The sequence below is a fragment of the Ictalurus punctatus genome, chromosome 1 (assembly GCF_001660625.3).
Source record: "Ictalurus punctatus breed USDA103 chromosome 1, Coco_2.0, whole genome shotgun sequence".
NCBI classification, from domain to species: Eukaryota; Metazoa; Chordata; class Actinopteri; order Siluriformes; family Ictaluridae; genus Ictalurus; species Ictalurus punctatus.
Genome location: NC_030416.2, coordinates 8,552,251 through 8,578,537, shown reverse-complemented (window position 1 = coordinate 8,578,537; position 26,287 = coordinate 8,552,251). Strand labels below are relative to the sequence as shown.

General features: G+C 40.1%; 1 protein-coding gene across 4 annotated transcripts; it reads right to left on the bottom strand.

The window, feature by feature from the left end:
- Positions 1–406: 406 nt before the first annotated feature.
- trim46a (tripartite motif containing 46a) lies at positions 407–25,857 on the bottom strand. Of its 4 annotated transcripts, XR_001812720.2 has the most exons (13): positions 25,209–25,853; positions 21,495–21,750; positions 21,081–21,231; positions 19,430–19,628; positions 18,671–18,817; positions 8,197–8,292; positions 7,592–7,845; positions 7,170–7,291; positions 6,164–6,502; positions 5,267–5,496; positions 5,055–5,122; positions 2,031–2,471; positions 407–1,570 (listed from the first exon to the last, which is right to left on the bottom strand). XR_001812720.2 is itself a non-coding variant. In XM_017468134.2 (12 exons), exons 1-12 carry the CDS (start codon positions 25,266–25,268, stop codon positions 2,081–2,083), a joined length of 2,313 nt encoding a protein of 770 aa, XP_017323623.1. In that variant the 5' UTR covers positions 25,269–25,853; the 3' UTR covers positions 407–2,080. The 4 variants fall into 4 exon arrangements, 3 of the variants coding, with proteins under 3 accessions (XP_017323623.1, XP_017323653.1, XP_053536150.1); XM_017468134.2 differs by having other exon boundaries at positions 407–2,471; XM_017468164.3 differs by lacking the exon at positions 25,209–25,853 and adding an exon at positions 21,921–22,174 and having other exon boundaries at positions 407–2,471.
- Between the last annotated feature and the right edge of the window lie 430 nt (positions 25,858–26,287).

The window sequence follows — 26,287 nt, the reverse complement described above, 5'->3', positions numbered from 1 at the left end:
CACTGTGTACTGTACCAGCTGTATATGGCTGAAATGACAATAAAACCACTTGAACTTAAACTTGAACTTCTTTACCATACAAATGATTCTCTGAAGCATCATTTTGCTCTTTTCCACTGACACACTAATGCAAGGGCCATAAAATAAAAATAATTAATTAAATTAAATAAAAAATAAATAAATAAAGAATGAATGAATGGGTGTCCAGGACATTTATACAGTACTGTTTGTCTATGGACAGTACATGTTAGCTACAACATAAAAACAGACAGGATGGTGTGATATGTTACCACCCTGAAGTTTATTATTTTCCCATAACATGTCCTGACTGACATGTTTTATTCCTCTTCAATGTCAACAATTGCAAATATTGGATCAATTAAAGAACAACACATCATACATTTTATTCATTTATAGTTACATTTAATGTTGTTTAATGCCTGCAAAGTTGTTATAGCAGCTATAAACAGTCATTCCCTCACCAGAGCCTCTTCCATTTTATTTCCTCTCGGGTGAAGTTCATAAGACGGGGAAAAAAAAATTCAGCTTGTCATATCGCAGAGCCTTCTGTCCTAAAGATTTTCCTATATCAGGAAAAAAAAAAAAAAAAAAGCTACAGCTTTACCTCTGTTACAAAGTGCTGACACTGGAGAGTCCTTACAAAAATGCTAAATCTCACAGAAAACTTCAGTATAACAATAATTACATACTTTTGAATCGGCTGCCATACACTTTCCTGCAAATTAGCAGTTACTATAGAAACGATAACATATGAGAATGCAATATAAACACTGCAGCTGCAACAGAGCTGCTGAAAAAAAAATCTGATCAGATCAGAATAAAAAATTCTGTAGTATAATAATAACAAAACAAAACAAAACAAAACAACAACAAAAAACCCCATACATTTTCCAGTAGTTTCACATTTGGTTGTGACTTTAAAGGCCTGAGTAAACACCAGCACTACATTTTAGTTATTCATTTTAGGGTATTTCCATAAGCAGAAATAGGGATCTGATACCGATTTTGGATATTTAACCATAGACATGGATTTCTGTTCTGTTTTAAAAAATACCTTTGCATTTTCTGGAAGTTATTTTAACATGCTTTGCTAAAATCAGTGTCAGTAATAAACATACATATTTATCCATTAGATATTGTATTCTACTATGTATACTGTATATTTACTGAGACATGACATTGTGATATACTAACACCTGTAATATTGTGATATGTTCCATTAAAATTATTTGTTTTCATATTGTTATGTCTGCTGATAGATCACAGTAACGAGCTTTGTTGTGAAACTTAAACATTTAGGCCAAGAATGCTTAAAAATACAATAATTTGAGTGACATCATTTTGAGAAATTGCCATATACCAACATGATTCTGACATTAATGTTACATCTAAAACGCACACATACTACAAACATTAATGGCTTCAATTATAGACATTGGATTGGATGGTGACCCTTCTGGTTTGGGCCTGCTGTGATTGGCCCTCTACCAATGAAGTGAAATGCAGCACAAGCTGGGGCAGAGCTCTCGACAGTTATGCGGTGATCTTACTGTGTTACACACAAAACAGAAGCTCATCAGACCAAAACTAAACTTAGACTCGATCTAAACAAATGGCGACAGACCCAAATGTGGCAACTATACAGTCCTATAAAAAGCAAACACACTGGTACTAGTCAAAGCATGTACAAATTATTAACATATCCATTTTAGGTGCTTCACAGGCTAAATGTGTAAAAATAGCTTAGAAATCATCATTCCCTTCAATAGAAACGCATCATTCGTGACTTATGCCTACAGGTGAGTTATGCTGTTCATGCACCAAACTGGGCATACTTTAGTTTTAGCATAAAGGGTTGCATCATGAAATCATGATTATCTGCATGCTGCGGGTTCTAAGCATAATGCAGGAGCAAATCTTAAAATAAAGCCCTGCCTGTGAGGCAGAAACAAAAACAACAAATCGTACATAAACAAGAAGTCTCAAATAAATAAATAAAAATTACTAACATTTAAAGGTGCTTGACAGTTAAGAGTTTGCTGTAGAACTGTTTATGGCTTCAGTTACTCAGAGTTGTTGCATGTGATTGAATGGTGACTCTCCTGGGCGGGGCTTGCTCCGTGCTGCGATTGGCTATCAGCTCCTGTAGCTGCAGTGCCCCGCCACCAATGAAGCAAAAGGCCGGGCAAACAGGGGCGGAGCAATCGACAGTCCCGTCCCACAGCACTCGCAGCGAGTGGGCATCGTAGAAAGTAACGCATCCTTTATCAAAGTCCAGACACACGCCGAGGCGCGGGGGCAAAGGGGCAGTGAGAGGGCCAGACATGCCATTAGATGCTCCGGATTTGGGCATGAGAATCTTACCCATGCCCATAGTGAGGAAGCAGAATGGAGGTGGACAGTCCTGGGCATCCTCTGCTCCACTGTCATGCCCACTGTCAGGATCATATCTACAAAGAGAAGAGAGAAAAAAGGGCAAGACAACATTTAATCCTTGGGACATGTATATGTGCCAGAAATATTATTGGTAAATATCGTATAATTACAAAAAGAGGCTGGGACAGAATTAATATAATATCGAGCAATATGGCTAGCTAATCTAAAATCAGATCAACTCTTCTCAATCTTCACTTTAAAAACATTTCAAGACAATGACAAGTTCATAATAACTTGCTCACTGGTAACTTAATGGTAGAAATAACTTGATGGTACAACAAGAAAATGTGTTTTCTGTTTTCTCTTTGTGTTTTGTCGGCGTCACTAAGAGGTGTGAGCACTTGAGGACATAATTCCTCATGGTGGCAATACATTTGGAGTTTCTGGTATTTCATCAGCTTTGTTAGACTGTCTGAATTACATTTAATAGCCGCAACTGTTATATGTGTTCTTATTTGTTACATAAGGATTAAAACACAACAGAGTATGCCGTTATAGGAAAATAATCAGTGGGGTGGTGTGATGTCATATTTTGTTTATAGTTATATGTACCATATATGCTGTATACTGTTACGGAACATCAACAAGAGAAATGATTTGAATTACAGCAGCTATAAACCAGGCTCTCTCTTTTTTCCCCTCTTTCTTTTAGATAATGCTGCTTGTAACTGAAAAGCACAAAGCCCTCTGTCTTTTCCTGTGTCAGAAAGGTTACAGCTGTACATCTGACTGTAACCCAACACTGGAGACTCCTTCCAAAAAATCCTAACACTTCACCATATCAGTGATGATACACATTTTTCAAATCCGTTTATGTGGTGCATCCTTATAAATTCCTTTGTAAGTTGAAACTATAGAGACGATAACGAATAATAACGAGCACATGAATATAAATTAGACGTGGCATGATACCGCCTTTTCTTTTCCGATACAGGTACCGAAACCTTGAGTATCGGCCTATTTCATTACTCAGATAACATTTTTTTCCTTTAAAAAGTCATAAGATTTAAAATGATTTTTAACTGAAGCACTGCACGTAAAAAATAATAAAAATACATTGGAAAAGTACAGAGGAAAAACATGGCTTATACAAAACAGCAGCTTTTTCGAATTCTTTTAAACACATACACACAAAAATAATTTCCAATTCAATTTGCTACAGGACTGAATCTAATTTGTTATTTTTTCTTTGATATTTTCTCCACCATCCTGAGTATCGGATCGGTGCCATCTCTAATATAAACCGTGCAGTTGGACCTACTGTTCAAGCCATGCTTTTATAAAACAATTAATCAACACCCTTCTGAGTAATTACAAGTGAGAATTCAACAGCACTGTGGTATAATGATAAAATAATTCAGTCAGTTATATTTAGCTGGTTGGTGGATCAAATATAATAAGAAGTATACTCATTTATAGTGAAGTGGAATGACATAAATAACAATGCCAAATTTTCACTTAAACTACCAATTTTGTATCTTTAAATGTAAAAATGTAATTTAAATAAATAAAAAGTAAAAAAAACAAAACAATTATATATATATATATATATATATATATATATATATATATATATATATATATATATATATATATATATATATATATATATAATTATTTGTCCTGATTTCTTCTGTTTTTGTGTCATACTAAACAGTTTTAGATTTTCAAATGAAATACCACATAAAGCAAAGGCAACCTGAGTAAACACACAATACAGTTTTTTTTTTTATTATTGAAGCAAAACAAAGTTATCCAACACCTATCACCCATGTGAAAAAGTAACAGCCCCCTTCAACTTAAAATCTGGTTGTGCCAGCTTTAGCAGCAATAATGGAACTTCCGCTTCCGACCCTTAATTCTAGGACTAGGATTTACTCATAAGCTTTGGATCACTGTCTTGCTGCATAATCCAGTTGCGCTTGAGTTTCAAATTACGGACTGAAGACCAGACAAGCCTAAATGTTCTTCTGGGTTCGTGGTAGTTTTCACCTCACCACTCTTCCATGGATGCCATTTTTGCCCAGTGTTCTTCATGAACAGTGACCTTTATTGATGCAAGAGAGGCCTGTAGTTCCTTTAATGTTGTCATTGGCTCTTTTGTGACTTCCTGGATGAGTCGTTGCTGTGCTCTTGGAGGAATTTTGGAAAGTCAGACACTTCTGGAAAGGTTCACTAGTGTGCCAAGTTTTTCCATCACTTTCTTCCTCATAATTTCTGGAATTTCTTTCCATTTTGGCATAGGGTGTTACTGGGCAAGACCTTTTAACCAACTTCATGCTGTTGAAGTTCTATTTAAGTGTTGTTTTGATTGAATAGGGTTTGCAGTAAACAGGCCTGGTTGTGTCTAGTCCAGCTGAACCCCATTATGTATGCAATTTCATACAATTGGGGAATTAGTAACTATGGGGGTAAATACATTATCATTTAAAAACTGTATTTCATGTTTACTCAGGTGGCCTTTGTTTTATCTTAGATTTTCTTTTCATTTCTGAAACAATTCAGTATGAGATATAAACAAAAACAGAAGAAATCAAATACTTTGTCACAGCACTGTATCTTTATATAGTGAACAGATTAGAGTTTCTCAGCTTTACCGGGGACTTGCCATATCCTGTGGTAAATGAAACCATTCTTGAAGCTTTGTCTCTAGACCAACACCAACCTGCACATACACATACACACGCAGACACACACACACACAGACACATGCAGACATAAATCAATGACAACATACAATGCAGCACTCAAATTCTTTCAGATATTATGAATAATAAAGTCTGCACTGTCTAATCAGATGGCTGCTCACCTTGACTAAGTAAGAACCAGGCTCCACTGAACATGCCCAATAGTGACGACCCTGTGTGATTGACACGTCTGCCACCAGCAGGTCAGAGGTCAGATGAAAGGAAGTGAGAGCACGGTCGGCAGCCTGCAGCAAATTGAGACCAGGCACGCTACGGGCATACGTCTGCCCCTTACCCAGTGCCACACGCTCAGCATGGAGCCCCCAGCGAGAGTCCAGACAAAATGACAGCACTGAGAGACAGAAGGCACGAAAGAAAGAAAGAGAGAGAGAAGGAGAGAGGCAGGGGAGTAGTAGGGAACGGAATGGTGGGGATCATATACAAACAAAGTAAAGGGACAGCAAACATAAGGAGGACAGAAATAAAAAGTAGGTATGACAAGTAGATAAAGACAAAGGTAAAATAAGGACAAAGGAAGTACACAAGGAAAAGAACAGAATTGGCCAGGTTAAAGAGAAGAGGAAACAAGGAGGAGGACGAAAGTAGGAACATTGTACATATACTAGGATTTGGAGAAGGTCAAGCAGCTGATATATTCCAGATCAAACAGGAATACAAGTCAGAGCAGGAACAAAAGAAAAGCAGATAGAAGTGAAGAGAAGATAAGTCAAACATAAGGATGAATGGAAAATGAAAGATGAGAGAGAGAGAGACAGAGAGAGACAGAGAGAGGAACTGAACAAAAGCTAGATGGATGGGGAAGACAAGTGAGGAAGTAGGAAGGTAAACAGAGCATTCAAAGGATGATGGATGAAAAAGTGAAGGTATGGAAAATAAGTGCAGAAATGAATTAAAGAAAACTGAATTTAGGATGACAAATATCCCCATGAGTGTGCAATACTGTATACAAAAACGTCATTTAACTTTGAAAAGGTGTTGTCACTAATATTGTGTGTTACCTTGTGCAGGCGGTGTGTGTAGATACACTTCCTCACTGTACTCCCCAAAACCCGCCTTGTTGCATCCTCTCACTCTCAGCACATACACGCTGTCCATCTCCAGTCTGTCAATCACTGCACTAGTCCCGCCCACCTCGTCTATGCGCTGCCACGGACTGTTGGGGCCTCCAGAGCCTTCGGATTTGACTCCGCCCCACTTAGGTCCATCTCTTCCATCTTTCCTCTGATACTCCACGGAGTAGTGCCAGGCGGGAGCAGAGTCCTGTGGGAGGCGCCAGCAGAGGTACAGATGATCATAGGCCAGAGTCTTTTGGGTGTCGATTACAGGAGCAAGTGGAGCTGCAGAAAAAACAAGAAAGGCTTGTTGACCCAAACCAGCACATTAAATCATCACTCTAAACCAAGATACTGAATGAGCATTATTAATTAGAATGAATTAGCACACTGAATGGGCATACCGAATCATCACACTGAAGCAAAATCCTGAATCAACACATACCAAATCTGTGTCAACACATACTGAATCTGCCTACAAATCAGCACACTGAGGCATCACGATAAAGCAAAAAACTGATTACGTACACTAAATTAGCGCACTTTTAATTAATAGTTGACTTATTGTCAATATAGTACACCAATTGAGCACATTAAGTCATCACAGTGAAGTAAAGTCCTGAATCAGCTCACTACATCACTTTATCTAGACTTCCCAATTAATCTGAACGCTAAAGTAATAAACCAAAAACAGTACAATGAAGAAGGAAACCAGAGCAAGTTAAATTAGGCAGTCATGAATGGGTATCATGGATATTCTTAAAAATGCAGTGCGTCTTCAATAAACATAAATTCATTGAGAAATGGCTAACACACGTTGGCAGTAGAAGTTAATGCCGATTTTCTATTCCTGTATCAAAACTTTGGCTTATGAAACTGGTGAAGATCCACATAAATAGGCCTAACAGTTCCATTGTAAGAATGGATTTAGTTTGGTGGATCTGATAACAACCTTGTATGAAATTTATGCTGCTGATTAGCTTGAGCTCTCTGGAGATGTCCACATGGAAACGGAGGAATGAGGGATCTGCAGAGATGGAGAAGCGTTGCAGGTTCTCTATGGCTGTAATCAACCTGCCCACGGCACAGAGAAGACAGAAATTAAGACAAAAGAATTCCGACATTAATCTGTCCAGCTGAATGTACATCTGGCATTTGGTGATTAATAAACTGTAGGATAGGGGTGTGCAATATACTGATGTATACTGTGATAAGGAAATATATTTAGACAGATAATGATACCACAGAAGGTTTTACTGCCTGCTGAGTCTATGCTCCAAATTTTTAAGAAATGGTCAAAAAAAAAAATTTTTTTAATATAGTCATAGTCATATTAAAAGACTCATACATGCACACACACAGACACACTCGCACCGGTTGTGGGTGACTCTGGCGGCCTGCACGAAGCACGGCTGATCGTTTTCTTTCAGTAGCTCCTGTGTGTACACGACGAGCCCCGCATTGTCGAGCAGACTCTGTTTCTCTGAAAGTTGCGTGTTTAGAGCTTCCGATTTTTGAACACGAGTCTCCTCCAGAGTTTTGATCAGAGCACACTGCCGTTCAGCCAGCTCTTCACGCATGTTGGTCATACACTGATTCAGCTGTTCTTTAGCAACAGCACTGTTCATCTAGACACACAGGTGCACAAATACATTATTGTTTTACATTAAGAGCATAGACCGATAACAGTGAAACAACACATGGAGTTGTCAGAGCATAATAGAAGGTGTGTATGAGGCATAGGTGCAAATATGAAAGGGAGGTCATGTGATAGCAATGAAAATCACTTCTTGTATCATATATACAAAAGATCAATCATTTCAAACTTAAAACAAAATTTTATCTTACACTCAGGTGAAAATAAGCTCAATGTATACAATGTTCTGTGCATTCTGAGATATTTTGATACCTATTCAGAACATTTCAGTTAATTGACTTGTATTCAGATTTTTGAAAATATCCAATACATAAACACTTACCTCTGTCTGAGCGATGGCACTCTCCACTTGAGTGATTTGGGCTTGCACCCTCTCTTGATGGGCCAGAACATAGCTCATCTGTTTAGTAATTTTATCCTGTTAAATCACAACATGAAGTCACTCAGAGCACAACAATAACTGTGACACTGTTTACACAAATGTCTTTAGTTGCATATTTATCAAGGGTGCCTGTGCATATGTCCTTCTGAGAAGATATAATGCATATCTCGATAGTTTAGCAATAACTTGATGAAAGATACATTTATAATAGCCAGGGATTCAATATAGCTAGATTCATAACTGTCTCAATGTGATATGACTTATGTAATATAATGCAGCTCAATATCATTATGAAATCATATAAAAACATTAGTTTTCAGCAAAAAAGTTTTAGCTTGGAGCAGTGGAAGCCCACACCTCTATGACAGGGACTCCAGCACTGAGGCGACAATAATACACTAATAATAAATAAGAGCTGTGTTTGAGGTGAGCGGCACAGTGGTGCAGTGGATAGTGCTGCCGCATTGACTCTGACCAGGATGCGTACTAAAGATGAATGATGAATGAATGATTGTGTTTGTGGTATTGGATTTTACAAATACAGAGATGTCCATATTGATTCATTCACAGCTTCGTAACCTTTGGCTAATAAACACTGTTTCGCCATGGTTAACACATTGAGGCCCACTGATTTGAATCAAATAATCCTTACAGTTTTATTAGTTACTGTAACATGATCCTACTAAAACTAGTGATGTCTGATATTAGATATTTAGGTTTATTGTATTATAATTCAATAAGGAATAAAACATCACAGGGCATGCTATTATAGGAAAATATTCAAAGATGAAGTGGTGTGATGTGGCCAAACAAGAAGTTCAGTTAATGTTACCACTACAAAGTTGATTATTTTCCAGTAACAGCATATCTTGAAGTGTTTTCAGTCACCATAGCAACACTAATCTTTTATTTATTTATAAGTGAACAACACTTTTTAACCATTACAGTTAATGTTTAAATCAGAATTTAAAAGTGCTGTAGTATACTTAATAAGAACGGGTTTAAAAAAAAAAAAAATATATATATATATATATATATATATATATATATATATATATATATATATATATATATATAAATATAATAGTACGAACACCAGATACAGATTTTTAATCACATCTGAAACTCAGTTTTCTAAGTACATACTAAAGGTGATAATCCTTCCCTTATAATGCATTGCATCTTTGCTTCCATGTAGAATCACAAGTATTAACTTATTAACTAATATTATTATAAGCTGGGCCATTATTTTATCACAGAAGTAGATGGGGCTTCAGTTTGCTATTCATCTGGAAATTCAAACACTCATCTGCATTTTTTGAGGACATTTTCAATTAACTGTCATATCACAGCAAACCAGTCACTCCATTCCCCCGAATTCACCACGAACTAAAAACATGGCCGACAAAGACTACAACTCCCAAACTCAAACACAGACACCTTCACCATCTCCTGAATTCTAATTAGAGACACCTGCTGCCAATTGCACCTTCACCCACACCACTCCTTTATAGAGACTGTTCAAACACAATGTCTTTGTGAAGTATATGCTTAGTTGACCAGCTCTCTGTATATACCAAGCCTTGATATCGTGTTTGTTTTTCTGGTTTTGACTTTATTCTTGTTCTTTGACCTTGTCTTGCTGCCTAATCTTGTTTTGACTGTTTGCCTGATCGCCTGACCTCTGCCTGTTTAAGTTTGTGGATTTTATATTACCCTTTGGACTACCTGTTTTTGGAATTAAACTATGTAAACCTGCATTTGTTTCTGTCCTAATCTGGCACACTGTCTACAAACACCAGCAGTTCTGCTGGTGGCTACATACATTGAAAGCTCTAACCAACCCATTCCAGTTCAAGTTCCTCCCAAATATCAGGACCTCTTGGAGGTTTTCAGCAAAGGAGAAAGTCAGCAGACTACCACCACCACACTGACCATATGAGTGTGCTATTGAGCTGCTTCCCAGTGCCAGTCCACCTTGAGGGTGGGTGTATCCACTATCACAGACAGAACAATGAGCTATGGAGGAATATATTCGAGATGCACTCCAGCAAGGGTACCTCAGACCCTCTACATCCCATGCTTCAGCTGGTTTCTGCTTTGTGGAGAAAAAGGGAGGCAGTCTCAGGCCATGCATAGATTACCGGGGCCTCAACCGATGCTCCATCAAGTATCGCTAGTTTCTGCCTCTGGTTCTGGCAGCCCTAGAACAACTCAGATCAGCTACAATCTTCGAGAAACTGGACCTTGGCAGTGCGTACAACCTAGTCCGTATTCAAGAGGGAGATGAGTGGCAGACGGCCTTCAGTACCACCTTGGGCTACTATGAATACTTGGTTATGCCATATGGGTTCTCTAATGCCCCCTCAGTGTTCCATTGTTTCATGAATGATGTCCTAAGGGACCTGTGTGTAATCACATACATCGATGACATTCTGATATATTCTAGTTCCCCTGGAGAACATATCCTCCATGTCCATCAAGTATTACAAAGACTCCTTCAACACCAGCTCTATGTTAAAGGGGAGAAATGTGAATTCAACCAGCATGCCATCTCATTCTTGCGCTACATTATCAGCCCTGAGGTGGTCACCATGAACCAAAGTAAGGTACAGGCGGTGGTGGATTGGCCCACTCCACCACTCCACACAGTCCGGGATTTACAATGATTTCTGGGCTTCGCCAACTTCTACCAAGGTTTTATCAGAGGTTTCAGCTCCATCGCGCACCCGGACCTGTCCAAGCCTTTTGTCGTGGAGGTTGATGCATCGGAGACAGGAATGGGATTTATCCTCTCACAGAGGTTCGGAGATCAGCCCAAGCTTCATCCCGTGGTCTTCTTTTCCAAGAAACTGGCTCTAGTATAACAAAACTATTATGTGGGAAACAGAAAACTCTTGGCAATCAAACTAGCAATGGAGGAATGGCGTGTTGCTCCTGGAGGAAGCAACACACCCCTTTGTAATTTTCACAGACCACAAGAACCTCGAGTACCTACACACCGCCAAACATCTGACACCTCGTCAAGCCGGCTGGTCATTATTCTTCTCCTGCTTCTAGTTCACCCTGTTTTACAAGCCAGATTACAAGAATACAAAGGCCAATCCCCTCTCCTATCTACACAGCATAGAGTTCCAAGAAAACCATAACAAATTAATTCTCCCGCCTTCCTGTGTAGTCAACTCCCTAGAATGGGAGTTGGATCAAGTCCTCACACACAAAGATCACAAATCCCAGCAGTATGTCCCCCAAGGAAACAGTTTGTTCCAGAGCAGCACGGGCTGGAGCTCATTTCCTCGACCCACACAACAGTCGCCATAGGTCACCCAGGTGCACAACGCACTTACCATCTGTTGCAGGAGAAGTACTGGTGGTTCAACATGCTAAGGGATGTGCACCACATAGTGTCTTCCTGCTTTACATGTGCCCAGTCAAAGGTTCCACGAACACTGCCTGCTGGCAAGCTCAATCCCTTACCCATACCTGAATGCCCATGGTCTCACTTTTCAACTGACCCTGACCATCACCGACCTACCAGAATCACAAGGTAACACAACTATCTTAGTGGCTGTGGACTGGTTTTCCAAATCGCTCCACGTAATTCCAATACCAACCATCCCATCTGCTTTTACGGTGGCTGAATTGCTGTTCCAACATGTATTCGGGTACTCTGGAATCCCAGAGGAGATCATCAGGGCCATGCATGCCCAGAACTCCCTACGTCATTCAGCCACACGCCTCACCCCATTCCAATGCGTTTTAGACTACCAGCCACCTCTGTTTCCATGGAATGCCAACCCCACTGACTCCCCATTTGTGGACCAATGGTTCCAAATGATGTGAACAAGTTTGGGCAAATACACACCAATGGGGGGTCAATAAAAGCCACCAGCTGCTATAAGTAGTACAGTGCATTTCATCCTCAAGGACTGCACCAGATTTGTCCATTCTTGCTGTGAGATGTTACCCCACTCTTCCACCAAGGCATTTAATAATTCTCAATCACATCTGTGGGGACACGTCTGTACTTCCTATCTCCCTGTAGCACTGTCTTAGGCATCTTACATTAAAAGACATTGCACTTTATTGCTCTGGCCACATCTGCAGTACTCATGCCTCCTTGCAGCAGGCCTATGGCATGTTTGGGCACCTGAGCAGGCTTCTCTATCCTGGTGTTTTATCAGAGTCAGTGGAAAGGTCTCTTTAGTCTCCTAAGTTATTGTAATTGTGACCTTAATTGGCTACCGCCTGTAAACTGTTAGTGTCTTAAGGACTGTTCCACAAGTACATGTGCAATAATCATTTATGGTTCATTGAACAAGCATGAAAAACATTGTTTAAAGCCTTTCAAATAAAGATCTGGACACTTATCGTGAAAGAGTATGGTTATACTCCGGTGTCCTGGTAAAATTCCCCCATTGGCCCTTGTCTATCATGGCCCCCTAATAATCTCCATCCATGAATTGGCTACATCAGGGTACCACCCACAAGCTAGTGGCAAAGTGGAGAGGGTAAACCAAGAGATTGGGCATTTTCTAAGGACCTTGTGTGCTGACAATCAAAAGGAATTGGCAGTCCTTGGGCCAAGTATGCCCAAAACACCCTCAAGCACTGCATCACTAATCTCACCCCTTTCCAATGCATCCTGGGGTACCAGGTTACTAGACAACTAGTTCCAGTGGAGCAAGCAGGTGTGGGAGCAGGACCACCAACGTCTAGAGCACATGGCCCAAACTAACAAGAAATTTGCATACAACCGACATGGAAAGACACTAGACCAAGATTCTCTCACATTCATACTCAGCAGATTACTGATGACACACTTAGACTCAATCATAGTCACCACCACACAAACCTATGAATAGACTCTTAGTTCTCATACACTTTCCGAAGTATACTCTGTGACTTTTTGTACCAGTCGATACCAAGCCAATTGATTCATCATTCTCTGGTTTTGACCTAGTTCTACTATTCACGTTTTTGATCCTGCCTGCCCTTGTTTATGTTGTTTGTGCATCACCTGACCCTTGCCTGTTGTTTAACCATGCTTCTGGATTACGTCTTTATCCTGTTTGCTAAAGTTAACAAAGCTGCTGAGTACCTCCTTAACTGATCTCCAACACTATATACAGTGAGGGAAAAAAGTATTTGATCCCCTGCTGATTTTGTACGTTTGCCCACTGACAAAGAAATGATCATTCTATAATTTTAATGGTAGTTGTATTTGAACAGTGAGAGACAGAATAACAACAAAAAAATCCAGAAAAACGCACGTCAAAAATGTTATAAATTGATTTGCATTTTAATGAGGGAAATAAGTATTTGACCCCCTCTGCAAAACATGACTTAGTACTTGGTTTAAAAACCCCTTGTTGGCAATCACAGAGGTCAGACGTTTCTTGTAGTTGGCCACCAGGTTTGCACACATCTCAGGAGGGATTTTGTCCCACTCCTCTATGCAGATCTTCTCCAAATCATTAAGGTTTCAAGGCTGACGTTTGGCAACTCGAACCTTCAGCTCTCTCCACAGATTTTCTATGGGATTTAGGTCTGGAGACTGGCTAGGCCACTCCAGGACCTTAATGTGCTTCTTCTTGAGCCACTCCTTTGTTGCCTTGGCCGTGTGTTTTGGGTCATTGTCATGCTGGAATATCCATCCACGACCCATTTTCAATGCCCTGTCTGAGGGAAGGAGGTTTTCACCCAAGATTTGACGGTACATGGCCCCGTCCATTGTCCCTTTGATGCGGTGAAGTTGTCCTGTCCCCTTAGCAGAAAAAAAACCCCAAAGCATAATGTTTCCACCTCCATGTTTGACGGTGAGGATGGTGTTCCAGGGGTCATAGGCAGCATTCATCCTCCTCCAAACACGGTGAGTGGAGTTGATGCCAAAGAGCTCCATTTTGGTCTCATCTGACCACAACACTTTCACCCAGTTGTCCTCTGAATCATTCAGATGTTCAGTGGCAAACTTCAGACGGGCATGTATATGTGCTTTCTTGAGCAGCGGACCTTGCGCGTGCTGCAGGATTTCAGTCCTTCACAGCGTAGTGTGTTACCAATTGTTTTCTTGGTGACTATGGTCCCAGCTGCCTTGAGATCATTGACAAGATCCTACCGCGTAGTTCTGGGCTGATTCCTCACTGTTCTCATGATCAATGCAACTCCACGAGGTGAGATCTTGCATGGAGCCCCAGGCCGAGGGAGATTGACAGTTCTTTTGTGCTTCTTCCATTTGCGAATAATCGCACCAACTGTTGTCCCCTTCTCACCAAGCTGCTTGGCAATGGTCTTGTAGCCCATTCCAGACTTGTAGGTCTACAATCCTGTCCCTGACATCCTTGGAGAGCTCTTTGGTCTTGGCCATGGTGGAGAGTTTGGAATCTGATTGATTGATTGCTTCTGTGGACAGGTGTCTTTTATACAGGTAACAAACTGATATTAGGAGCACTCCCTTTAAGAGTGTGCTCCTAATCTCAGCTCGTTACCTGTATAAAAGACACCTGGGAGCCAGAAATCTTTCTGATTGAGAGGGGGTCAAATACTTTTTTCCCTCATTAAAATGCAAATTAATTTCTAAAATTTTTGACGTGCGTTTTTCTGGATTTTTTTTGTTGTTATTCTGTCTCTCACTGTTCAAATACAACTACCATTAAAATTATAGACTGATCATTTCTTTGTCAGTGGGCAAACGTACAAAATCAGCAGGGGATCAAATACTTTTTTCCCCCTCACTGTATCATTGCTATTATTTATTATGCATCACACCATTTCCAATTAAGGTGCAATGTTTGTATATTTGGTGCACTATTTGTATATTAGTATAGTAATTGTGTTTGAGGTGTGTTGACTGTATCATGTTGTGATCAAACACCAAGAAAAAAATCCTAATGCACGTAAATATATATGGTGAATAAAATTATTCTGATTGATATTTTACAGTAAGTAATTATTAATCAAAAGGTGCAGCATTTAGTCACACAGACTAAAATCTGTTTATTTACTTATTTATTTTATTTGACTATCAGATAAGAACTGTATATTGAGTTGCATATGATGCAGTAAGAAAACACATACCCACAGGTACAGCTGCAATCAATCTTATTCAACCCCCGTTGCAAATCAGGTTTAGTGTCAAAATTTACAGCTGTTTGCAATGAACTAATCAAACAAAAGCAATTGAAATATGCTACTTTCTCCAGTTTCAAAATGATTCAACCCCCTGAATAGAATCCCTTAAAACAGCACAAATATGCAAAACAGGTGTTGTCTCAAACACACCTGATGCAATTCATCAAGGGCTTCATTAGTTGCACCAGGTGTGCTTGAGCTGGAACACATGAAATGCCTGAACTGTCTAGGGGCAGAAAATGTATAAAATATTTGGATGGGGCGGATAAAGAAAACTATCAATGGCTGCAAGCAGATTTCTGAGAAGGCAGGTTGTGGAAAAACCCTTGAGTGACAGCAAGACTTGGTGGCAACAGACACTGAGGTTTCAGTGAGCACAGTAAGGCGAGTACTAAACGCAGAAGGTTTCTATGCCAGAACTCCAAGAGGTACACCATTACTGACCCAAAATCACAAGAAAAGTCGGCTCAGAATAATATAAATAAGCCACAGAAGTTTTGAGATTCTGTTCTGTGGAGCGACGAAACAAAACTGGAACTTTTCGGCATGATAGATCAGCATGTCTGGAGGAAGAAGAATGAAGAAAGAACACGCTGTCCACAGTCAAGCATGGTGGTGGCTCGGTGATGCTCTGTGACTGCTTTGCATCCTCTGGCACTGAAAACCTAAAGTGTGTGGAAGGCAAGATGGATTCATTGAAGTATCAGGAAATCCAAGGAGAAAACTTCATGCCGTCTGTGAGGAAGCTGAAGCTTGGGCATCATTGGACCTTCCAACGGGACAATGAACCCAAGCATACCTCAAATTCCACCAAGGCTTGGTTGCAGAAGAAGTCCTGGAAGATTCTACAGGGCCATCACAAATCTCTGGTGGGATTAAAAGAAGGTAGTTGCAGTACGCAAACCCAAGAATATTACTGAACTGGAGGCCACTTCTCATGAGGAATGGGCTAAGATTCCTCAGGAACACTGCCAGAAGCTGGTGTCTGGCTTTGCATCGTGTATGCAGCAGGTCATAACAGCAAAAGGGTGCTCTACTAAGTACTAAAGATGCTTGCCATGACGGTGCTGAATCATTTTGAAACTGGAGAGGTCATTATAAGTTGCATTTTCAGTTGAATTTGAGGAAACCACTTGAAGCATTCGTTGGGTTGAACTATTTCAATTGCTTTTGTTTGATTTGTTCAGTGAAAACAGCTGAAAGTCTGTAAATTTTGACAATAAACCTGATTTTCAATGTGGGTTGGATAATTTTGATTGAAACTGTATGTACAGTGAGGGAAAAAAGTATTTGATCCCCTGCTGATTTTGTATGTTTGCCCACTGACAAAGAAATGATCAGTCTATAATTTTAATGGTAGTTGTATTTGAACAGTGAGAGACAGAATAACAACAAAAAAAAATCCAGAAAAACGCATGTCAAAAATTTTATAAATTAATTTGCATTTTAAGGAGGGAAAAAAGTATTTGACCCCCTCTCAATCAGAAAGATTTCTGGCTCCCAGGTGTCTTTTATACAGGTAACGAGCTGAGATTAGGAGCACACTCTTAAAGGGAGTGCTCCTAATATCAGTTTGTTACCTGTATAAAAGACACCTGTCCACTGAAGCAATCAATCAATCAGATTCCAAACTCTCCACCATGGCCAAGACCAAAGAGCTCTCCAAGGATGTCAGGGACAGGATTGTAGACCTACACAAGTCTGGAATGGGCTACAAGACCAGTGCCAAGCAGCTTGGTGAGAAGGGGACAACAGTTGGTGCGATTATTCACAAATGGAAGAAGCACAAAAGAACTGTCAATCTCCTTCGGCCTGGGGCTCCATGCAAGATCTCACCTTGTGGAGTTGCATTGATCATGAGAACAGTGAGGAATCAGCCCAGAACTACACGGGAGGATCTTGTCAATGATCTCAAGGCAGCTGGGACCATAGTCACCAAGAAAACAATTGGTAACACACTACGCCGTGAAGGACTGAAATCCTGCAGCGAGCGAAAAAAATCCCTCCTGAGATGTGTGCAAACCTGGTGGCCAACTACAAGAAACGTCTGACCTCTGTGATTGCCAACAAGGGTTTTTAAACCAAGTACTAAGTCATGTTTTGCAGAGGGGGTCAAATACTTATTTCCCTCATTAAAATGCAAATCAATTTATAACATTTTTGACGTGCGTTTTTCTGGATTTTTTTGTTGTTATTCTGTCTCTCACGGTTCAAATAAATCTACCATTAAAGTTATAGACGGATCATTTCTTTGTCAGTGGGCAAACGTACAAAATCAGCAGGGGATCAAATACTTTTTTCCCCTCACTGTAGTGTATTTTCTACCAATTGGCCACACCAGTACAGCAGCTTATTCAAGTTTGTAGCATTGTCACTAATGCCATTTTGTTTTCGGTTTAATTTTCTTTTATCACTACAAAGATTTGTATAATCCTGATAAACAACAAACCAATAATTAACTCGCTAAATTTACTAAAACCTTAACAAAACCAGTGTTATGAATACATTAAACATCTGAATGGGGGAAAAATATGATCTTAGTAACTTTGACTGTGGTATGATTGTTGGTGTCAGAAGGGTTTGAGTTTGAGTATTTCAGAAACTGCTGCTCAAGCACAACTGTCTCTTGAGTTTACACAAAGTGGCAGTTCGGCAGGGGGAAAACCCATACTCTTGAGCAAGATCAGAGGAGAATGGCCAGAGTGGTTCGAGATGACAGAAAGTCTACAGTATCTCAAATACAACCGTGGTGAGCAGGAAAGCATCTCAGAATGCACAGCATGCTAAAACCTTGAGGTGGATGGGCTACAACAGCAGAGGACCACATTGGGTTCTACTCCTATCAGCCAAGAACCAGTTTGAACCAGCCTGGTCATGTTCCTCTAACCTCCATCAACAACAAGGCATTTCCACCTGCAGAACTGCTGCTCACTGGATGTCCCCACCCCCCACACACATTCTAGAGACTGTTGTATATGTGAAAATACCAGAAGATCAAGAGTTTTTGAAATACTCAAAGCAGCCCACATGGCACCAACAACCATGCCACGGTCAAAGACACCAAAATCAAATTTTTTCACTGTTGTTTGATGTTTGCCGTGAACATTAACTGAAGCTCTTGACCTGCATCTGTACACTTTCATGCAATGCACTGCTGCCACATGAATGGCTTATTACATGAATAAGCAATTGTACAGGTGTTCCTATTAAAGTGGACAGTGAGTATACAGATGACAGGTATAGCTTTATATATCACAAAGTATTTGGGGTTTTAAAGGAGTACCTTCAAAGTCTGGTAGGCATGTGCTATGGGCATGACCTTGTGCCCATTGTGAACACGACGCAGCTTACAGAGCGCACACAACAGACGCTGACACGAGCAGCAGTAAAACTGCATCCGCTCCTGCTCGTGCTCAACACACACCAGCACCTAAAAGAGAGACATACAGAAGAAGTATTTAACAATGTGTCATCTATTTACATCTCTTATTATAATTAGAAAAAAGGACAGGGGCTCAAGCCCCCTTCTGTACGTCCCTGAGTCAGGGAACAGGGTTACATGCGTAAGCCAGACTTTATATATGTATGCTGTATGTTGTAAGTACGTTGTGTCTATTGGTGTAATACTGCTGCAGGAGAACATGCAAGGAAGAATTTCAGTGCATACTGTACACGTACAAATTTAAAACTAGCCACTGTATTTCCTGACTATATCTCCAAGCACAAGTGATTGTGTTTAAAGGGGTGGTCTAGATATACTGAAAACCCTTGTCTCCAAAAACTCTAATTAAGAAAAAATCAGGCAACCAATTTTTAAGCCTACACATAATTAGCATAATCTGATTAAGGAGCCCAGACAAATCAATTTAAGCAGCTGCATAACCTAAGTCTACATATAATCATCTAATTTTCCCTGTGTAAAAATGTTTGTATTTATCACACATGTGCTACAGATAATGATTAGGTTAAAAACGTTTGAGGCAAAGCCTATGATGCTGACGACCACATACCCCTAGGAGTCTCCAAAACCTTATGGGCTTACCTTGGGTCTGAAACTGTGTGTGGGCAGAACGTGCTCGTGTTGGGCACGTGGGGTACCCCAGGGGTGGTACAACTTAAAACACTCGTTACAGAAATTGGCCCGGCAGTCAGCGCAGCCTTTAGTGGCCTCCAGTGCTTGAGGGGGCTTGCAGAACTGACACATGACTGCCATGCTGCCTAGACTCACTGTCTGTCTGTACCTATACACACACACACACACACACACACACACAATTAGACACTACAGAATCATAAACCTGATTTGCTTCATATTCACATGTATACATTGATGAATTCCAATCACGGAGAGTTGAAACCGTGAGGACAACATAAAAATAAATAAGCAATTTAAACATGTATTTAAAAAGTTACACAAAATTGCAGTAACTCATCGTCAATTATATTTAATGCCTTATCATACGTAAATTGAAACAAACTGTATATCTTGTACTATATGAAACTTTTCCCTAATGAACAGGATTTTCATAAACACCATAAACATATTCATTTATACGTTTAAAAGCCAAAAGTACAAGTGTCCGTGTGTGCAAACCCCTGAGAGTGTTTGGCAAAGTAATGACCACAGCAGATCTTCATACACTGCAACAGCTCAGGGTATCAAAGCTGCACAAAACACCACATCAGCACACTACTACAGGCCCTTCTCTCTTTCATTCTTTCTTTTTCAGTCCCTTTCGCTTTGCTTATCTTTAATTAAGTGTGTCTCTGATCTTCCTTCTGTAGGAGCTTTTTTTGGCCCATATCAAGACAGGCACATTTGTCAGTATGAAGAATGGAGGACTACGTGGACTTTCTAGCTGCTGTTGCCAGGAAAAAAGCGAGCAAAGCATCCTTGTCTGTCTGAGAGCATTTTTCTCATTCGGCATCGATCCTTTTTTCAATGCTCTGCCTCTCAGCTATGTTACTAAAACCGGTTTGTAGCATTCTGCTTCGTGAAGAATGTCGTGCTGTTAACAAAGTGTAATAGAACCCTGCTGAGAAATAGTTGTTTACCTGGTAAGACCTTTATGTGGAATGAATGTGCTTCTGGGAAACGTTCAGTACAGTATTATAAACACCTCCTAAGATATCCAATGCATTCAGGAAATAATGTATTTTTGTGAGTGGGTGTATCTGTGTGTGCGCGCCTGAATATAAAATATTTATTTTCTGAATGTGGTCCTCAGCAACAAAGGGCACAAAAACATTGGCATTATTTCGTTAATTCGACAACCGAAAATAGCTAATTAAAAGTGTGATAAAATAAACTTCAGTCTACACACAGATCAGGATTTCATGACATCAATTTAGTAACATGTGGCCACACGTTAAATGTTAGTGCACTATATAAATAATACAATGCAAAATAACAGGGTATGCTGGCTCAGGTGCTATTTTACAAGCTGCCAAATAGCAAGGATGGGAGCCATATTGTTCAATTAAACCACATTTGCAATGATTAATGTGATACTTAGGTAATATACTGGCTTTATACTAGGAATATACTGGCAATATAATAAACCCCTATTACATGTTTATCTCAGTGCTTCTCATCCATTTATTTTTATTAGTCTTATATTATAATTGTATAAAGAAGCATGTGTTTTACGACTGAGAGCAAAGAAAAACAGGTGTGTGTGTGTGTGTTTGACCTCTCAATAATACGCTCCAGTGTGAGATTGCGTAGGCAGTCGGCAAGGCCTCTTTCTCCCAGCTCCACGTCCCGACAACAAGTGGGACATGGAAACAACATGTTCAGAGGAATCGTGTCTTTCCGTCTCCGACCTGGATAGGTGCCACATACTAAGAGAGGAAAAGTGAAAGAGAAAGAGAGAGAGAGATTAGCAATTTGTACAGGGATCAGATTAACAGTTTGTCTAAAGACAAGAGAGAAAACAAAACACACCCACACACACACACACACACACACACAAAGAGACATGCGCAGAGCTGCAGCAGTGGTCACACATTTTTATGTAACTCAAAAACCGAAGCAATTTCAGTTGAATTGAAGTTGTACACACACACAGACATGTACACACACACAGACACGCACACACACACACCTGTTTTGAGCACACGCTCGAGACGGTCAGTTTTTGGGGGTGGTCGGCGAGCATGTCGTGGTGAGCGGGTGCTGGGGCTTGACGTGGGTGTGTTGCGCTCCGGCGGGAGTTCAGGAGGAGGATAACCTCTCTGCACCAACACCTCCGCCGCACACAACACACACACACTGTGCATGCACGGCAACACAATTGGCTGCTTCACCATCTCCTCACACACCGGACAGCGGAGCTCCCGCTCCATACTCTTCATATTGGACTGCGAGAGAGAGAGAGAGAGAGAGAGAGAGAGAGAGAGAGAGAGAGAGAGAGAGAGAGAGAAAGAGAGAGAGAGAGAGAGAGAGAGAGAGAGAGAGAGAGATCTTGATTATTAATTTAGTGTTTTGGGTTTTTATTTTCATTTCATGCTTTTCAGTTCTACTTTCCTACCTTTCAGACTGACAGGGCAGTTTCCTTTATAACTTGTGAAGTTTTCTTGTGAGCTTGTTTCCTTGCCGAGTAGAAACAGAAAAGTCTTTACCTCATCACCATGACCCCACCGCCCCACACAGGAAGTCTATAAAACAACTCTTTTACGTCATGTTTGTCCTCTTTCCCATTCTCATCTCACCAAGCAGTTGAGGATGAGGAATCTAAAGCACCAAATATAGTGCTGTAATCCATTGTTTCTTGGTCTAATTTTATCTGTGCCATCAAATGAGTTTGTGGGTGATGGCAATTCTAGAGTTTGACATTACTTTTCTTGCCATACAGTATTTGTATTGTTAGAACAGACACATGACCTATTGTTTGTGTCAGCATGTAGCAGTGTTGACGCTGCAGACAGAGACTGCAGACATGCTACAGGCGGCACTCGGCAATCAGGCAGCAAGAGACGCAGCAGTGAAGCGCGGTAAATCACTGGGATTTGCTACTAGAGAAACAGGAACAGAAATAGTACACGAGGCAGACTGAAAGACAGAGAATAAGTCTGCAGAATCTGCTCCATTCTGGATCTAAGATATCTTCTTAAAACAACTGTCAACATGCTATGTGTACTAAATAGAATGTGAGCTGAACACCCAGGGTGTTCACAAAGTAAGTAGGTAACAAACCAGACAAGGTTCAGGCAATTCAGCAGAATAAAGTTATTGATGAAAGACAAATCTTAGTTATGGATGCATTTATGAAATTGTGAGTAGCCAGCATTAGCCACAATTCAGGCAATCTATAGAACATCTATTCAACAGCTATAGAATTTAATCCATAGGATGATTAGAAAGGACAATCTGTTTTTCTAACCCACTGTCCAGTGAGGTTCACAGACAGCCCAGAAAAAAAAGACACAGAATGCATGGGTGCATGATTGGCCAAATATACAGGTATGTGATTTTTTTAACAGCTCATCGTGGCACAGCAGACCACACACTCTGAAAATTTTAGTACGGCCCATAGGCTCAAGTACAGAATACTGGTCTGCTCCCAAAGACACATTTTTGTAATTATGTATGCATGTGAAAAATGTATCATTACAGTGTGAAAGACTGGCATAAACGCCTATCTTTTCTTTCAATTAAGACTTTTTTTGCTGGTCATCACTACAGACGGATGAGTCATGTCTGTGTTGGGGACTCGAGTTCAAACATGTCACTTTGTGGCTAAACCCAGCATTTCTGCCAAAGGTACTGGTGCTACAGCACATTAATAAGTAATCTGTTGTTGTTGTAGATGAGAATCTGCCCAGGCTAGACTTGTGTCCATATACTATGTGGAAGTAACAGACATGGCTGCTTTATAGAGCTCCATAAAGCGGCTGAAATGTCTAACAGCAGGTTATCTCATTCATGAGATAACCCTTCTTTGGTATTATATGGTTCTATCTTGGTTAAGAAGGCATGAGAAGATAGAACCTGATAATACTGAGGTCATGCAGCTGGAAACTGAAGTGATTGCACAGGCATAGTCCAGAAGCTCCATCTCCATGAAATTCCACTCAATCCGCTATGGCCACCTCCTGTGCAGCACTAAGAGAAGTGTCATTTTCAAACATTATCAAAGTGACATGCAGCTTGATTGCTGCTCCATTACACCACACTGTGGTATATTACAGTACACTGTGGTGTGTTTGAGTGATTCTCATCCTCAGTAGAGAACAGCACCAGAACTCTTAACTATTCTTATCCTCAGTGAAGGACAATATCAGAACTGAAATGATTGTTTTTTTTTTTGTTTTTTTTTTTACATGAAGTGATGTCTTCCACTAGTTCTGAAGAAAGTGATGGACTGCCATGCCACCCTGGTCACTTTCAATGAGAAAGTGGACAACGAGAATGGTCAGAGGGTGAACATAATGTTGCGTGGAGGTACTCGGCAAGGAAACAAGCATACAGAAAGGTTCCACTAAGAACATTCTTTATACTGTTTTTCAGTCAGAACATTTTGTTTTTGTTTGTTTACTTTGCCATATTTCAATATTTCTCTGTGTCTGAAATAGTGCCTTACTCCCTATGCCAAGCAAACAGTTATGTATGTTGGATCTTCTCTACCTGCTGAAAAAACCCCAATAGAAACCCTAATAACATATGTAATAGTATTAATGGTTATAATGGGAATTGTATTGATTTTAATGGAAACTTTAATGGTCAACGTAGGTCTCTACTGATAATTTATTGTCTTTTTCTGGTGGCATGTTATGTCTAGTGGATAGCATTAAGGACTAATCATTGTAATGGTTTTAATGGTATTCGTAGTGGAAACCATTCGAATTTCTGCGATGGTTTCTATTGTATTTTTTTCAGCAGGGCTACTTTTGGGGGATATTATTTGACACACAAGTCTGAGCAGTGCATTCTGGTGTCTCACGAGCAAACTGGATATCCTACACCAAAATGCCCTAACGCACTATGTACATGTGGTACATTCTGGACATGGCAAAAATTTCATCCCGGTTTTAATCACAGATTTGTAATCAGAGATTTTTAAATCAGAGATCAAGGCGACTTTGTATAAAACATGTTTAGAATTGTGGGGTGCAACACAACTGAAAATAACCCTCAGCTCAACAATACTTCACGAGCTGGAATCACTGTTTTATTCGATCCTTGTTGGTGCTACCCATACTATGGTTTTAAATTAAGATATAAACTAGATTATTTGTTGTTTTTGTTTATACGGCCTGAACTGGGAACATTTAAGAAGTAGTAGTAGTAACCTTTTCAATCTTAGACTCTCCCATTAGACGGAAGTGTCTCCTACTGAGATTTAACTCCTCCCCCTTCCCCGCGCATGCGCACCGTCACCATGGCAACATGTGCCACTCGCGCATCCCTCGCGCGGCTTTGTGTTTTAATCATCGACGTTGTGATTATTCTCAATATACTGTTTACGTACTCAGTCTAAAATAACCACAACAGATAGGTGCAGTGGTCATTCACAGAGTAGCCTAATACACCATGTCGTACAGTTCTGCTTAATATAACGGCGAGCGTTTCATGTTTTAAAGCGCATTAATAACACAGCGGCCCCGCGCTCGCGCGCGCCTCTGAGGAATATTACTGATAAAAATAGCAATCCATGACATGAAATCACATGAGGAATCACGCGTACAATGGCCTGATATTGAGGTTCAGAGTCTCTATTAACGGCAATACGCTCAAACTGATGACAGATACATAAATAAGCACATCCGCATCTGTGACAAGCAAATAAAAGGCAGATAAAAGCATTGCATATACTCACGCTGATGCGCACGAGCGCGTCCATTATAGACGTGAAAGTCTGCAGTTCCGCGTCTGCCATGTTTGCGAATGAGCCAAGGTGCAGAAAATCATTCCATCTAAGGGGTTAATGCTACACACGGACAGTCGAGCATCAGAAGAAGTGAAGCGCGGACACGGTGATGGCCTTCACCTGGAGCTGCCATGACACACATAAAAAAATGCAGCCTGTTACATATAATCATGAACTAATTCACCCACCCATCAGTCCCGTTTCACTCTCTCCATTTTGTGATGGTTGTATATTTAAATGGCCTTAATGCTCCCCCTGTAAAAAAAAATAAATAAATAAAAAAATTAAAGAGACACACAGAGAGAGAGAGGGGAAAAACATCTAAAAACAGACGTCCACGATGATGAAACGAGTTCACTCACTGTAGAGCATGCGTGCTGGGGGACAGGCTATAGGCTAGAGGGGTTTTATTTTCTGCATGAGCCGAACATATATTAATTAGAGAAGAAAAAAAAGTATAGGAAGATAGGAATATTTTTAGAAATAGATCCTCAAATAAATAAATTAATAAATAAAATACTGGCTTATATGCTGCCTCGATTTTCTCATCACGGTCTTGGAATTATCCTCACAATTATCCACTGGGATAAAAAGTAAACGTGTGTAGTTCACAGTCCTGACCACCAGAGGGCGGACGATACCGTAAATAAACAGTCACTGAGTCACATGTACCATCACATGGAAAATGGGCAGTGCCACGTGACCATGACAAATATAATAATAATAATAATAATAATAATAATAATAATAATAATAATAATAATAATAATAATAATAAAGGTGCGAAAGAGTGAAATCTTAAAAGATTATATTGTGATTTGCATCAATGTATGTATGGCTTTATTGAAACAAAAAGTAATGATAAGGACACAGCAACAACAGTAATAATAACAACAGTAACATTAATGCTAACAACAGCAACAACATGCAAACAACAAGAGCAACAACTTGATAACAACAACTGCAACGACAGTAATAATATCAACAACAGTAACATTAATGATAACAACAACAGTAATGATAACATC